Source organism: Staurois parvus, unplaced genomic scaffold (genome assembly GCF_062004578.1).
Source record: "Staurois parvus isolate SC_StPar_1 unplaced genomic scaffold, SC_StPar_1.0 ptg000019l, whole genome shotgun sequence".
NCBI classification, from domain to species: domain Eukaryota; kingdom Metazoa; phylum Chordata; class Amphibia; order Anura; family Ranidae; genus Staurois; species Staurois parvus.
Window position 1 is genome coordinate 10,580,396 of NW_028317815.1, and position 14,476 is coordinate 10,594,871.

Genomic DNA, 14,476 nt, shown 5'->3' on the forward strand with positions numbered 1-14,476 from the left:
CGGAGCACCTGGGCCTCAACGTAGTTCTGTTGATTCTGCAGAAATCGTCCTTTGAACAGATCAAATATATCCCTCTGTTCTCATTCACTAGGTGGTTTCTCTGGTTGCCATCACCTCATCTTCAAGCCTTTCAGCTTAAAGTGGTTGTAAAGTCGGAACGTTTTTACCTTCATGCATTCTATAATGTTTTATGTATTCGGTAAAAAAAATATTCTGTGTGCTGCTTCCCCAAAAGCACCCCTTAATACTCACCTGAGCCCTCTTTCAGTCTAGTGATGTCCACGGGAGCCTCGGCTGTCCCAAGCCATCGGCTCCCACTACTGTCAGTCACAGCCAGTGAGCCAATGAGGAGAGAGTGGGGCAGGGCCAAACCACGACTCTGTGCCTTATGTACGCATAGAGCATTGCTTGGCAGCGAGCATGTATCAGTTCCACCCATAGCAAGCTGCTTGCTATTGCGGGCACTGGTCTAGGGGGAAGAACCAGGAGCACCAGCAGGGAATCTGAGAAGAGAAGGGTTGAGGCTGCTCTGTGCAAAACCATTAAAGAGAGCAGGTATGTATAACGTGTGTTTTTAAAAAGAACCTTTTAGAAGAAAAAAAGAAACCTTTACTATTTCAGTTAACTTTCTAAATGCTAAATCATGAAATTATTTTTGTTACATCTTTACTTTTTGTGTGCGTCAGTGTTAAATGAAAACCAAAGTATATGGTTATGTTTGTTGATATTTATTCATGCACAACATGACAGCTGTAAAACTGTTATAACTGAGACGTTTTATCACTGCAGCATTGTTTGTGTTGGTGGCGATGGAATGTTCAGTGAAGTGCTTCATGGCCTTATAGGCCGGGTACAAAAGGATTCTGATGTTGATCATAACAATCCTAAAATTCCATTATCTCGGTGCTATATGAGGATTGGCATTATTCCTGCTGGTGAGTTGGCTATTTATGTTCATTGTAACCTCATGTTGTTCTGCTTCATTTGTAATTTTGTGATGCTGACCTTTCTGCTCAGTGATGCAGCTCATTTTATTATTCCATATGTGACCTTGTTGTGATAAAAACCCATTTCAACTATAGAACAAAGATAGCATATCAAAATGAATATAGATTTGGGATCATGTTAGCATCAATGAGGATTAAACTGGCTGCATTCACACCCTTTAGGTTTCTGCCTGTATGCAAGGTCATGTGTCTTACCTCTTATGTCAAGCTTTTTCTACTTTCATGTTATTTGCAGTGCTTTTAAAGTTTTATTTTATTGATTACACAGACATTGGTAATATTTCCCCAGAAAAAATTATAGACATTAATATTTAAATATTATTTGGTGCTAAGTTGTTTCACACTACCATCCTTTTTAATGTGTGTTTTAGAACTGCCCAGACAAGTACTTGCAATTTGTGCGATGAAAGCACGCCATTTCTATTTTGTTTGTTGCAGAAACTTTCAGTTATATGAAAGACTGTTAATATTCACTGAAAATGTTCATGTGGGCATCAGTATTAAGATATGTAGGATAGTGGCATCAGCTGATCTCACCTTAAAGCAGAACTGAAAAGGAAAAGAATTCTATCAGGCACTTTTTTTTGTTTAAGTGACTTTGTGTCTCTTTTCTGCCGAAGTAAAAAAAAAAAGGAAAACCTATCCTTTTCCAGCAATTTTGTGCACAATGCAGTGTACACTCATAGCCATAGTGCGGCACCGTTGTGCTTTTGCAGGAGTTGTACCATGACTGGATGCTCTATGGCTAAAGAAGGAAAACTCCTGCAGAAGAATAAGGTTCAGTGCAGATGGTGGTAGTGGCTGCGTAGTTTTGAGGAAGAGCCCTGAGCTGTCATTCCTGAAACAAGTTTGCCTTAATGTGAAAGTATGATATGTATATTTTGTGCATTATAACAAGTTGTTCTCCTGAACCCTGTCTGTCTTTAAAGGACCTATCAGGAACTGTGACTGATTGTCCTCCCATTTAATGGTGCTTGCATTGTTCCAGAGCCATCGCTACTTGCCAGAGCCAGCTGCAGGAAACCAGTTGTCTTTTTAGCTATATGTAAGGGTGGCATTCTGATCACCACTGTAAGAGGGTCAGTCTTCCCATTGGCCATCAAGGCAAAGGGCATTTTTCCCATTGACCATCGGTCAATTGGTTTTAGCAGGTATTCATAAAGACTTGACATTATTTCAAGGATTCCTGCGGGGTGAACAGGTTGGGGAAGGCTGGTCTAATAGAAGGCAAGGCATTTTGTCTTCTCTTGTGGTGAAGCTGCTCAAGTCAAGGCTGGGCAAGAGACATAATCTTATTTTTTCCAAAATCTTTTGATAGTCACCTGCCATTAAGAGAATGAAGAGCTTTCTACCACATTTTTCCTATGCTTTTGCTTATTAAAAAAAAAAAAAAAGTATTTACTTCTAGGATCTATCATGGGTCTCTTTTACCCTTTCACTGCCAATCCCTGCACTCCACTTTTAAACTGAGGTGGCCAGACCATTTTTGCAATTTTTCCATTTTATTTTTCCCTTACAGCTTTCAGTTTATAAAAGACCCCCAAACCTTATATTTTCCTGAAAGCCCATGACCAGTAGAATAAAAATAAGGTGCTACTGATTTTGAAAATCATGATATTTGTGCAGGTCTTAATCAAAACAATATTTTCGCTAAAAAAATACACTAAATTTATTATTTGCAGATAAAAACACAGCAATTTCTGCAAATTCTGCTAAATTTCAACTAACTATAAAAGCTTAACCTGTTCTGAGTTATTAAATAACAAATATTTGTACATTTTAAATTGCGTCTTTTTGTGAAATGGTGTTCACTTCTAATCAGAGCTATAGTTTTGTTCAGTAGAGTCTGCTGAACAGTTGTGCTATGAGTTCATGGTCACTGGAGTGACCGTGTGCTTTTAGCAGGAGGAGTGTCAGGTCCACATGGGGTATGGTCCTGGCCAGCTGGAAGCAGTGCTGTAGGACCATACACTGTTCGGACGTGGCAGTAAAAGGGTTAAAGGATAGTGAATACTCTTCTGTGTATACGTAACAAGGCATTTATCGTCACAACATTCATTTCTCAAACACAAATTTTTTTGTCTTCAATAATTGCAAAGCCAGCTGATACCTTTTTAGATCAGAGCTTTGAGCCTGTTCTCATAGTTCCCAAAGTAATGTTCTATTGTTATCTTTTGGTTTGTGTGGATTTAGTAATAAAATATAAGAAAATACAAATTCCGAGTGATTTAGTTGAGGACTTATAGCAGTATCAGTGTTATGTGATGTCCCGTTTGAGACAGGTTTTTCTTTCCTTTTGTTATCATTTTAGAGAGCATGACCAAAAAAGAATTGTTTTTTGCAAAAAGATTTTAAAAAGTCTTTTTCAACCTCAAAAATCAAGATTTTGTTTAGAATGTCTTACTTTTTTTTGTTTAAATTATACCCTTTAATTAAATACAATGCATTTCTAAAGTATTCAGATCCCCTTCTCTTTTTTCAATTTTGTTATGCTGCAGCCTGATACTACAGTAGTTTAAAGTCCTTTTTCCTCATTAATCTACACTCAGTACCCTATAATGACAAAGTGAAAACAGAATTTTAGAAATGTTTGCAAATGTGTGAAAAAGGAAAATGAAATTTCACATTGGCCTAAGTATTCAGATCCTTTGAAACAATACTTGAAATTTAGCTCAGATGCCTCCCATTTCTCTTGATAGTTGATGAGAAGTTTCTACTCTTTGATTGGAGTCCACCTGTGGTAAATTAAATTAATTGGACATAATTTGGAAAGGCGCACACCTCTTTATAAAAGGCCTCAAAGCCGACCATTCATACTGTATCCGAGCAAAAACCATGAGGTCAAATTAACTGCCTGCAGAGTTCAGAGACAGGATTATTGCAAGGCACAGATCTGGGGAAGGCTACAAAAAAGTTTCTGCTGCACTGAAGGTTCCCAAGAGCACAGTGACCTCCATAACTCTCAAGTGGAAGAAATTTGGCACAACCAAGACTCTTCCAGGAGGTGGTCACCCAGCCAAACTGAGCATTCAGGGAAGAAGGGCCTTAGTAAGAGAGGTGACCCGATGGTCACTCTGAACTTCAGAGATAGGATAAAGTTCCAGAAGGACAGCCATCACTGCAGCCCTCTACTGATCTGGGCTTTGTGGCAAAGTGGCTGGACGGAAGCCTCTCCTCATATAAAAGCCCGCTTGGAGTTTGCAAAAAAGCACTTGAAGGACACTCAGATGGTGAGGAACAAGATTCTCTTGTCTGATGAAACTATTTGGCTTCTATTCTAAAAGATATGTCTGCAGTAATCCAGGCAGCACTCATCACCTGCTCAATATCATTCCAACAGTGAAGCATGGTGGTGGCAGTATAAGGCTGTGGGAGTGTTTTTCAGCAGCAGGGACTGGGAGGGCTGGTCAGGGTTGTGGGAAAACTGAATGCAGCAAAACACAGAGATATCCACAGTGAAACCTGTTTCACAGCACCTAGAACCTCAGGCTGGGCTGAGTTTCTACCATGACAACAAACCTAAGCACACAGCCAAGACAACACAGGATTGGCTTAGGGCAGGGCTTGACAAATTTTACTATGAATCTAGAAGCCAGCTAAAAAAGTTAGGAGCCAGTTTTTTTTTTTTTTTTTAGTATAGCTTGGATTGTCAGTGCCTGGGGCAAGTCAAGTAATTTGCGCACCCTAACATACAGCAGAGCAGTCAGCCAAAAACCCTGACTTCCATGGATTTGGGCATCGCTCGGGTGTGCCTATTCAGTAAAACAGCTGAGTGGCCATGTTGTCGGTAATGGCGGAGGAACTTCCCGCTCATCTCTGTGGTGTCAGAGGATCTCCTGTTCTGTGGTGTGAGCTGGCGCTTCTGCCTCAGGTCATACCCACTAGTGTCCCAGAGGAGAAGAGCGTGTCGGGCAGCAGGCCTCTGTTGCCTGCACTGATGGGACTGCAGAGAAATGGACTGGACACTGGAACCTCCCGTTCAGATGTTTACTCCCGATGCCATCTTGGTCACGCACCACAGGGGAGGGGTTTAACTCCTGTAGGGCTTCAGCTGTTACGCCCTCTACTTGCCACCTGGCAGACAGCACTCCTCTAAATTTGGCACCCTAAACAACTGTACCAGCTTCCCCCTGCCCACGCCACTTTCAGAACAACAATGAATGGGCTGACAAAAGCCCAGGTGCCAGGACACAATTTCTAGTTGCCATGGCAACCTTATGTCTGGAATATGTCAAGCCCTGGCTTAGGGACAACTCTGTCAATGTCCTAGAGTGGCTTAGCCATAGCCCTGACTGGAACCCTATTGAACATCTGTGGAGAGACTGGAAATGGCTGTCCACTGATGGTCCCCATCCAACCTGGTTGAGCTTGAGAGAATTTGCAAAGAGGAATGGCAGAAAATCCACCCAATCAAGGTATGCAATGCTTGTGGTGTCATACCCAGAAAGACTCAAGACTGTAATTGCTGCCAAAGTTGCTTCAAGAAAATACAGAGTAAAGGGTCTGAACAGTCTGAAGTACATGTGATATTTCAGTTTTTTACTTTTAATAACTTCACAGACATTTCTAAAATTCTGTTTTTCCTTTGTCATTAGGATGTAAATTACAGAGCAAAAAAATTAAACAACTGTATTTTCAGGCTGCAACATAACAAAATTGAGACCGTGAAGGGGGTCTGAATACTTTAGGAATGCACTGTGTGTGTGTGTTTATAGTGGGGCAAAAAAGTATTTAGTCAGCCACCAATTGTGCAAGTTCTCCCACTTACAAAGATGAGAGAGGCCTGTAATTGGCATCATAGGTAGACCTCAACTATGAGAGACAAAATGAGAAAACAAATCCAGACAATCACATTGGCTGATTTGGAAAGAATTTATTTGCAAATTATGGTGGAAAATAAGTATTTGGTCAATATGAAAAGTTCATCTCAATACTTTGTTATATATCCTTTGCTGGCAATGACAGAGGTCAAACGTTTCCTGTAAGTCTTCACAAGGTTGGCACACACTGTTGCTGGTATGTTGACCCATTCCTCCATGCAGATCTCCTCTAGAGGAGTGATGTTTTGGGGCTGTCGCTGGGCAACACGGATCAACTCCCTCCAAAGGTTTTCTATGGGGTTGAGATCTGGAGACTGGCTAGGCCACTCCAGGACCTTGAAATGCTTCTTACGAAGCCACTCCTTTGTTGCCCGGGCGGTATGTTTGGGATCATTGTCCTGTTGGAAGACCCAGCCACGTTTCATCTTCAATGCCTTGATGATGGCAGGAGGTTTGCGCTCAAAATTTCACGATACATGGCCCCATTTATTCTGTCCTGTACATGGATCAGTCGTCCTGGTCCCTTTGCGGAGAAACAGCCCCAAAGCATGATGTTGCCACCCCCATGCTTCACAGTAGGTATGGTGTTCTTTGGATGCAACTCAGCATTCTCTCTCCTCCAGATACGACGAGTTGTGTTTCTACCAAACAGTTCTATTTTGGTTTCAACTGACCATATGACATTCTCCCAATCCTCTTCTGGATCATCCAAATGCTCTCTAGCAAACTTCAGATGGGCCCGGACATGTACTGGCTTAAGCAGGGGGACACGTCTGGCACTGCAGGATCTGAGTCCCTGGCGGCGTAGTGTGTTACTGATGGTAGCCTTTGTTACGTTGGTCCCAGCTCTCTGCAGGTCATTCACTAGGTCCCCCCGTGTGGTCCTGGGATTTTTGTGGTTCTTGTGATCATTTTGACCCCACGGGGTGAGATCTTGCGTGGAGCCCAAGATCGAGGGAGATTATCAGTGGTCTTGTATGTCTTCCATTTTCTAATTATTGCTCCCACAGTTGATTTGTTCACACCAAGCTGCTTGCCTATTGCAGATTCAGTTTTCCCAGCTTGGTGCAGGTCTACAATTTTTGTTTCTGGTTTCCTTCGACAGCTCTTTGGTCTTCACCATAGTGGAGTTTGGAGTGTGACTATTTGAGGTTGTGGACAGGTATCTTTTATACTGATAACAAGTTCAAACAGGTGCCATTGATACAGATAATGAGTGCAGGACAGAGGAGCCTCTTAAAGAAGAAGGTACAGGTCTTGAGAGGCAGAAATCTTTCTTGTTTGTAGGTGACCAAATACTTATTTTCAATAATTTGCAAATAAATTCTTTCCAAATCAGTCAATGTGATTGTCTGGATTTTTTTTCTAATTTTGTCTTTCATAGTTCAGGTCTACCTATGATGCCAATTACAGGCCTCTCTCATCTTTTTAAGTGGGAGAACTTGCACAATTGGTGGCTGACTAAATACTTTTTTGCCCCACTGTATATGTGCAATGTGGGTGTATATAATTTTATAATTTTTCTTTTTTTTTTTTCCTTTTTAGACTGTGTAATGCTGCCTTCTTCCTTCCTTCCTTTTTTTTTTTTCTTTTAGGAAATCGTTCAGTTACGTTTTTGCTTTTTAGGGACTGAATGCACTCCCTCTTTCACTGTTGTACCCCTTATCAGATGTATTTCGAGTGATAATATAGCTATCCCTTATTAGTTAGCCTGGAACCCCGTTTTACTCTCATTTACAGCACAATATTTTTCCCGAGGTCTTGACTTATTGTAACAAACTCAAAATATAATAAATACCAGTGAAATCCTACTGTTCTGTAAGGCTAAGGTTTTATTAGTAATATGTCAAAGACTGAGATTTATCTGATGTGTTGACTTGAGCGTATAGTTCTATTGAAGCACCATTTTTTTTTTTTGCCTAAGAGCTGCACAGACTAATCCTTTCTTGAGAAACATATGCCCTTGGAATTACATTAAACTTTTTATGTGGGCAGTGATAGAATTAGGGCTGCTGCTGCACAGCGTTTTGATCCATTGCTGCTTTTACTACAAGCTTAGTAAAAGTGGATTTAACATACAGTAGCTTGAGCTGGGCAGTGTTCCCAGTTCCTATCTACAGAAAAGGGGGAATAAATGAAACTTGATTTTCTGTCTCCCCTCAACTAAAGCATCTTCTATTTTAAGACTGTAAAGCTTGATCTAACATCCAATTCAACTATGGACTTTTTATCTAGTACTTGGCTATTGGATTCTTTGCTATGGTACTTTTTTTTTTTTTTTTAACACGGTGGTGGTATTATCGTAATCACTTGTTTTTTTGTTTTTCCCTTTTTTAGTATATTTATTTGCAGTTACATCTCTTAAAAATTTTTTATATAATGGATATTGAAGAACATATTACTTTATACAATGCATGAAAGTACTGAAGTGGTAGTAAGCTTGCTCTTTAAAAAAAAAAAAAAACACACATGGACCTGGGGTGGTTTAAGCCATAATGTGCTAATATGCACAGCATACTAACCCATTTTGGCATACTTGCCTTAAAACAAAGCCCTCCATCGGCACGCTTCTATCTACAAGGCTTCCATCTTCACCCGGTCTTTCAGCCCTTCTGGATTTGCATGCTCTTGCTGTTTGAATGACCAAGCCCCAATGAAGTTAGTCCCTGACAGCTATGGCGCATGGCTCTGAAGGGTGGGTAGGAGTATGCTGCCCTTTCAGAGCGTATGCGCCAGTGACTTCACCAGCTGCATCCCAAGTGAATATCTCCTAAACACGGCAAGTTTAGGAGATGGTCACTGTACCTACAGGTAAGCCTTACCTCTAGGTAGAAGTTCAAAAGCAGAGTTTATTATGACTTTCAACAAAGTTGTGATTATTTATCTTATCGGTGTATTTCATTTTGGATTAGGCAGGTTATCGTATTACAGTGTAAAGGTACCCATGAACTAGAGGTATGTTTGGTGTACAAAGAGGAGTGCTAGGCTCATTCTAGCATTTCTGGCTATGAAGAGACATAAATAGTGGGGAGAGATGGGCAGCAGACTCTGCATATTAGTGTGATAGAACAATAGTAACGGCCTGTTCAAGTGACCCTTAAATACTGTCAATGGTAGTCATGTGCAGTCCATTTGTAGAAAAAAGCTAACATTCAGTTTTTGTCATTTAACTTGATGACAGGTGGCTTTTTTTTTGTTTTTAGGTTCTACAGACTGTGTGTGTTTTGCTACTGTGGGAATCAATGATCCAGTAACTTCAGCGTTGCACATCATATTGGGTAGGTAATGTGCAGTTTGTGGTCTCCTGCTGTAAAATGTGGAACTGTAGAGTAAAAAATTGTAGTCTGCATAGTTATCATCCACCTTTACCTGATATACTGTGGGCCTTATGTAATCGCAACATATGAAAAAATATTTTGTATATAAATTAGTGACTTATACCAAATACATTATCTTGAACAGTGTTATTTTCGAAGTTCAATTTTCTGGCACATCGGTAAGGAATAAAGCGTTTAAACCTTTGCTGTCATGCAGTTTTTAGTTCACTTAAGTTTAACACACATGCTTAAATGCATATTATAAGCTGAATACCATTATATTAAATCTTAAATTTTGTGAAAGCATTAATTTAGATGTTATCAGCGTCTTTGAGAATGAACAGCAACTCTGTTTTGTGAATACTTAAAGTAGCCATTCGGAATATGCAGGTTTGCAGTCTTCCATTTGTTTAAGCCTCCATGCACACTGGGTTTTTTTTATATCGCTGGTAACTTTCGTTGTGTATAGTAACGTTTTTCAGCTTTTTTTTTAGTGTTTTTGCTTTAGTGCTTTGCATTTTTTCCATGTTTGCTATTTTTTTGTTACCTCCTCTAGAAACCCACTAGTCCTAGGATTTTTTTTCCAGCCGAAAAACGTCCCTGCCAGAAAAACGTTGATTACAGCCTGTGTGCATGGACACAAAGGATAACATGCTGGGGGGTTTACTGGCTGTAGAAAAAGTCAAAAGCCAAAAACAGCAGCTGTAAAAACGTCAAGTGTGCATGAGGACTTAAAACAGTGACTATCAGCAGTGAGCTTGATGAGCATCTCGCTGTGGTGGTCAAGTGTGAGCTGACCTGGATTATGAGTTTTCGTGCAATGTTCACGTGTTCCTTGCACTTGGAAAAATGGACAACTGCACTAGTTATAGCTGATCTATGATAATGTAAAATCATATATTAATTTCCACATTGTATTTCAGTTATTTCTAGCCTACTCCTATTAATTTGAATGATCATGAAGTTTGTAAACTTACTTTGTAAATATCCTCACACATTTACTTGCTCGAATTTCGTAACATGTCTTTACTATGCCTTGTGAGTAATTTCTGCTGTATCACACATGTCACAGAGCCTGCTTTCTGAACTACAGATGTTTTGAGAGGAGACGTTTCAGGGGGTGGAGTTAGTACAGGAGTCACTGCTTGCAGGCAGCAGGATACCATGGAATATGGTGTCCTGAGATATGTAAAGTTAACAGCAGGGGAGAAGCTGTAAAGCATGCAGGGAATTTAGGAAGTTGTAGAAAGATATCGCCAGCAGACAGGCGGCATTTACAACATAAAAGGAGATTTATCAAGTAATTTTATGTTGCATTGTCAAAAATAACCTTTTTTTTTCATATTGCTTTTACAAGAGTGATGTTTTATAATGAAAGTGTATGCTGTGACCATAGATTCCCTTTAACCCTGTTGCTGCCAGAACCATTTTTGTACACGTTTTAAAAATAATTTTAGACCTCAAGTGCAAAATTTCGGCAAAAGGTACACTAAAGGTAATTTTAGGATACATGAATGCAATATATTACCCAATTTTGTGGTAAAATAGGAAAGATGAGGTTGCACCAAGTAATTATATACCCAACATGTCATGCATTAAATTTGAGCGCGATACTCTATATTTTCCATAGGCAACATTTTAAAAGCAGAATGCAATGCATGCCAATCCATTTCCTTTGTGTTGCATGATAAATGTGGGAGTGCTAATGTGATGAAAAACATCCTGGTGGTCTCTGTTAGTTGCTCAGCCTGTTTGTGTTTCAGATTTAATAGCCATTGAGCTGTCACATGACAAGGCACTAGACTGAGAGACTTGGGGATTGTGGGATATTTAGTTTCTTCACAGGAAGTGTCATTTCTGAGACTACAGACAGTGGTGATGCAATAAGCGGAGGGGAGCACTGAGCAATCAGCTGTGTTTGATCAGTTCTCAATGCAGAGCCTGCGGGGTGCAGATACAGCATGACATCAATGCTGCATCCACCTAGGTGAGTATAATGTTTGTTTTTTTCTTTTTAAAGTAAACCGCTACAAGCAAACTATTTTTTTAAATTTTGATTAGAGTCCTGCAATGGGAGCACTAATTCTGGTGACCCTGGTGATAACCAGGAATTCCCTCACTTAAAGTAGCTGTAAAGGCTGAACAATTTTTTAAACTTTCTGTGCGGCAGCAGCTCCCCCAGCCCCCTCAATACTTACCTGAGCCTCTTCGCAATCCAGCGATGTGAATGACAGCTTTGGGTGTACCGGGTCTCTGCCTCCTCATTGGCTGAGGCAGCAGTAGGAGCCGTTGGCTCCCGCTACTGTCCAACACAGCCAGTCAGCCAATGAGGAGAGGGGCAGGGCCAAGCTGTGGCTTCGTGTGTGAATGGACAAAGAGCAACAGGTGCCCCCATAGCAAGCAGCTTGCTGTGGGGGCACCCGACAGACAGGAGGAGCCAGGAGAGCCTGCGGGGGACACAAGAAGAGGAGGATCCAGGCTGCTCTGTGCAAAATCATAACACAGCAGATAAGTATAGACATGTTTGTTATTTTACAAAATATAAATATTTAGATTTAGCTCTAAGAAGAAATTTTCTCTCATTTCCTGTTTTGGGTCTGGGACAGGTATTGAGCAAATCTCTGCAATGGAACACAGATGTCTATGTTTTTTTGGTGTTTTTTTGCCAAGTGCTTCCTTGAATTACAACTAAAGGCAGTCATTTTTAACTTTACATATAGTAAGTGAGGGTTATAACCCCTATTTATGTGCCTTTTAAATACTTAAAATATCTTGATGTGTACAAATAATTGTTTATTTATTTTTGTACTGCCAGTAAGAACATTTTCAGTAAACATTTTTTAGTAAAATTCTAAAATTGGCAAAGTTAATTTGAGATTGGTTTGAACAAGCAGACACAGCAATGGAGCAGTCATGAAAAGTGAATGTAAACTCTGTCACCTTTGGGACAGGGACAGTGTTTTTTCTGCTTTTAGAAATAAGTGTTTTCTTTGTTTTTTGCTTAGGTGATTCTCAACCCCTTGATGTTAGTTCAGTTCATGACAAAAAAACGTTCTTGAAGTACACTGTTTCATTGTTGGGCTATGGTTTCTATGGAGACGTCTTGAAAGGAAGTGAAAAGAATAGGTGGCTGGGCCCTGCCAGATATGACTTTGCAGGTAAAATAGCACACCACATTACAATTTACTATTCCCTAAATTTTTTGTGAATGGCCATAACACACTGGCAGAAAAAAAAGACCTACCTGGTATACTGGCTCCCACTCCCAGCATGTTCCTTTTATGTCTAGAAGATGGACATCTTTTCTCTACTGGGAAAAGTTTAACTATTTTTGCTAGCCCCTAGTTCTTGTTTTCGAGATTTTTAATTTAATCAAGACTGTTCTACATGCTGGTCTCTTTATTAAGCTTTTTTGAATTGCTGTATCCTCCTCGATAGCTGTGGAGACTGTATCAACATTGTTGCCCCTTTCCAGACCTTTGTGTTAGCCACAAAGTGCTTTCTGGGTCCTTTTCTTGAAGTTCATTGAGGCATACAGGTCCCGACCATCTGGGTTTAGCGTCTTGCTCTTGGTAATGCTTTTTACAAAACTGAGCCATGATGTTAATGGGAGGGGTTATACCAAGCTGGTTGCTTGGGGGGGGGGGGGTTCACCCAAATCCACCCAAATCCACCTATAGGTGACAGTATAATCTCTGAAATTTATATCCCTCAATGAACTCCAAGGATTAACATCATATTTTCTAACAGTTGCATACAGATAAGTTCAAATCCAAGTGCAGCAACTTATTAAGGTTTTTGTATTCTCCAATCTCAGTGAAGCATCTGTCATTTCTGGTGATAAAATTTTGATCATAAATCATAGGAAATAATTCAGAACTATATTAGTTTATCATTTATCAAGTCTTCCTGTTTCTTAAGTGTAATGTTTTTGAAAGTCATGTCCCAGTAGGAAAATTAAAGACAGATTTACAAGAAAGCCATCTAAGCTGTGAATAGCAATTAAAAATTTAAATGTAATTTGTGGGTTTAAGATTTCTTTTGCTGTACAACAGTGATCCATCATTTTACTGTACTAAAGCTCTCTGTTGCACCAACATTGGTAAATACAATTATGGAAATTCTATTTGTTTTTTTGTCCTGGTTTTTATGAATGTGTACTTGTAGCTACTATAAATCACATCAATTTTATTAGTTATATTTAATCTTAAATCAAAAATTAGATAAAATCAAATTGCAGCTTACACTCATGAACGTTATTTTTGTACATGTAATTACTGTATTTCTTATCTCCTTTGAAATTAAAATTTCATCAGCAAGCAGCACAGTGTCTAATGCAGTTGAACTTGGCTGTTTGTTAATCCAGAGCATGATTACAGGCGATTGTCTTTTGCTATCTTGCTACTAATCGTGGTTGAAACCCTAGTTGGCTCAGTGAGTTGGCTTCCGTTTCCACAGGTTTTTATGTACTCCAGTCAATGCTCTTGTTTTTTTAGAATCAAGAAATCCAGGAAATCTGCTGGGGCACACAAGGTGTTAAGTGCAATTAGGTGTATGCCACCTCCTGAAGTTTCTTTTATTTTATTTATTTATTTTTTTTTTTTTTTACAAACAACTTTTTCACATGAACGCTGATGGTATAGCCAGTGCTATAATATATATAGTTCCGACACCCCAGTTACTGGTGTCCTACACAGCAGCCATAGCACTACCCACCTCTCCTATCCCCTTCCAAAATCCTATATATACAAAACCCAATTCCAAAAAAGTTGGGACACTGTAAAATCTACATAAAAACAGAATGCAGTGATTTGCAGATCTCATACAGTAAACCCATATTTTATTCACAATAAAAAATAGAAAACATATCCAATGTTTAAACTGAGAACATGTACAATTTTATGAAAAAAATTAGGTAATTTTGAAATTGATGGCAACATCATGTCTCAAAAGTTGGGACAGGGCAACAAAAAGCTGGCAAAGTGGTACTAACAAGTTAGTACATTTTGAAACTAATTGGTTAATTGGCAACAGGTCTGTAACATGAGTGGGTATAAAAAAAAAGCATCTTAGAGAGTAAGCGTGTCCCAGAAGTAAAGATGGGCAGAGGTTCACCTAACTGTGAATATCCAGATATATCCGGGTTTTAGAGCAGCATGTGCTCCCATCCAGACAATGCCTTTTTCAGGGACGGACTTGCATATTTTAGCAGGAAAATGCTAAACCAAAAATATTTGGTGTTTTCAGGTTATAACTGTGAGGGATGAGCTGATGGGAGTGTTATGTCTATTTGGGTAGGCTTCCCTGATGAGTTTTCAGGGATTGCCTAAAG

The 14,476-nt window shown here is 39.6% G+C and overlaps 1 protein-coding gene across 1 annotated transcript in view; it reads left to right on the forward strand.

Moving 5' to 3' along the window:
- The window catches only part of CERK (ceramide kinase), a 117,274-nt gene that overhangs the window by 73,585 nt on the left and 29,213 nt on the right, over positions 1 to 14,476 (forward strand). The window contains exons 7-9 of the mRNA XM_089684800.1: positions 790 to 935; positions 9,031 to 9,105; positions 12,150 to 12,302. Of these exons, the coding sequence (XP_089540926.1) occupies positions 790 to 935; positions 9,031 to 9,105; positions 12,150 to 12,302 (374 nt within the window). The remainder of the gene's footprint in view (positions 1 to 789; positions 936 to 9,030; positions 9,106 to 12,149; positions 12,303 to 14,476) is intronic.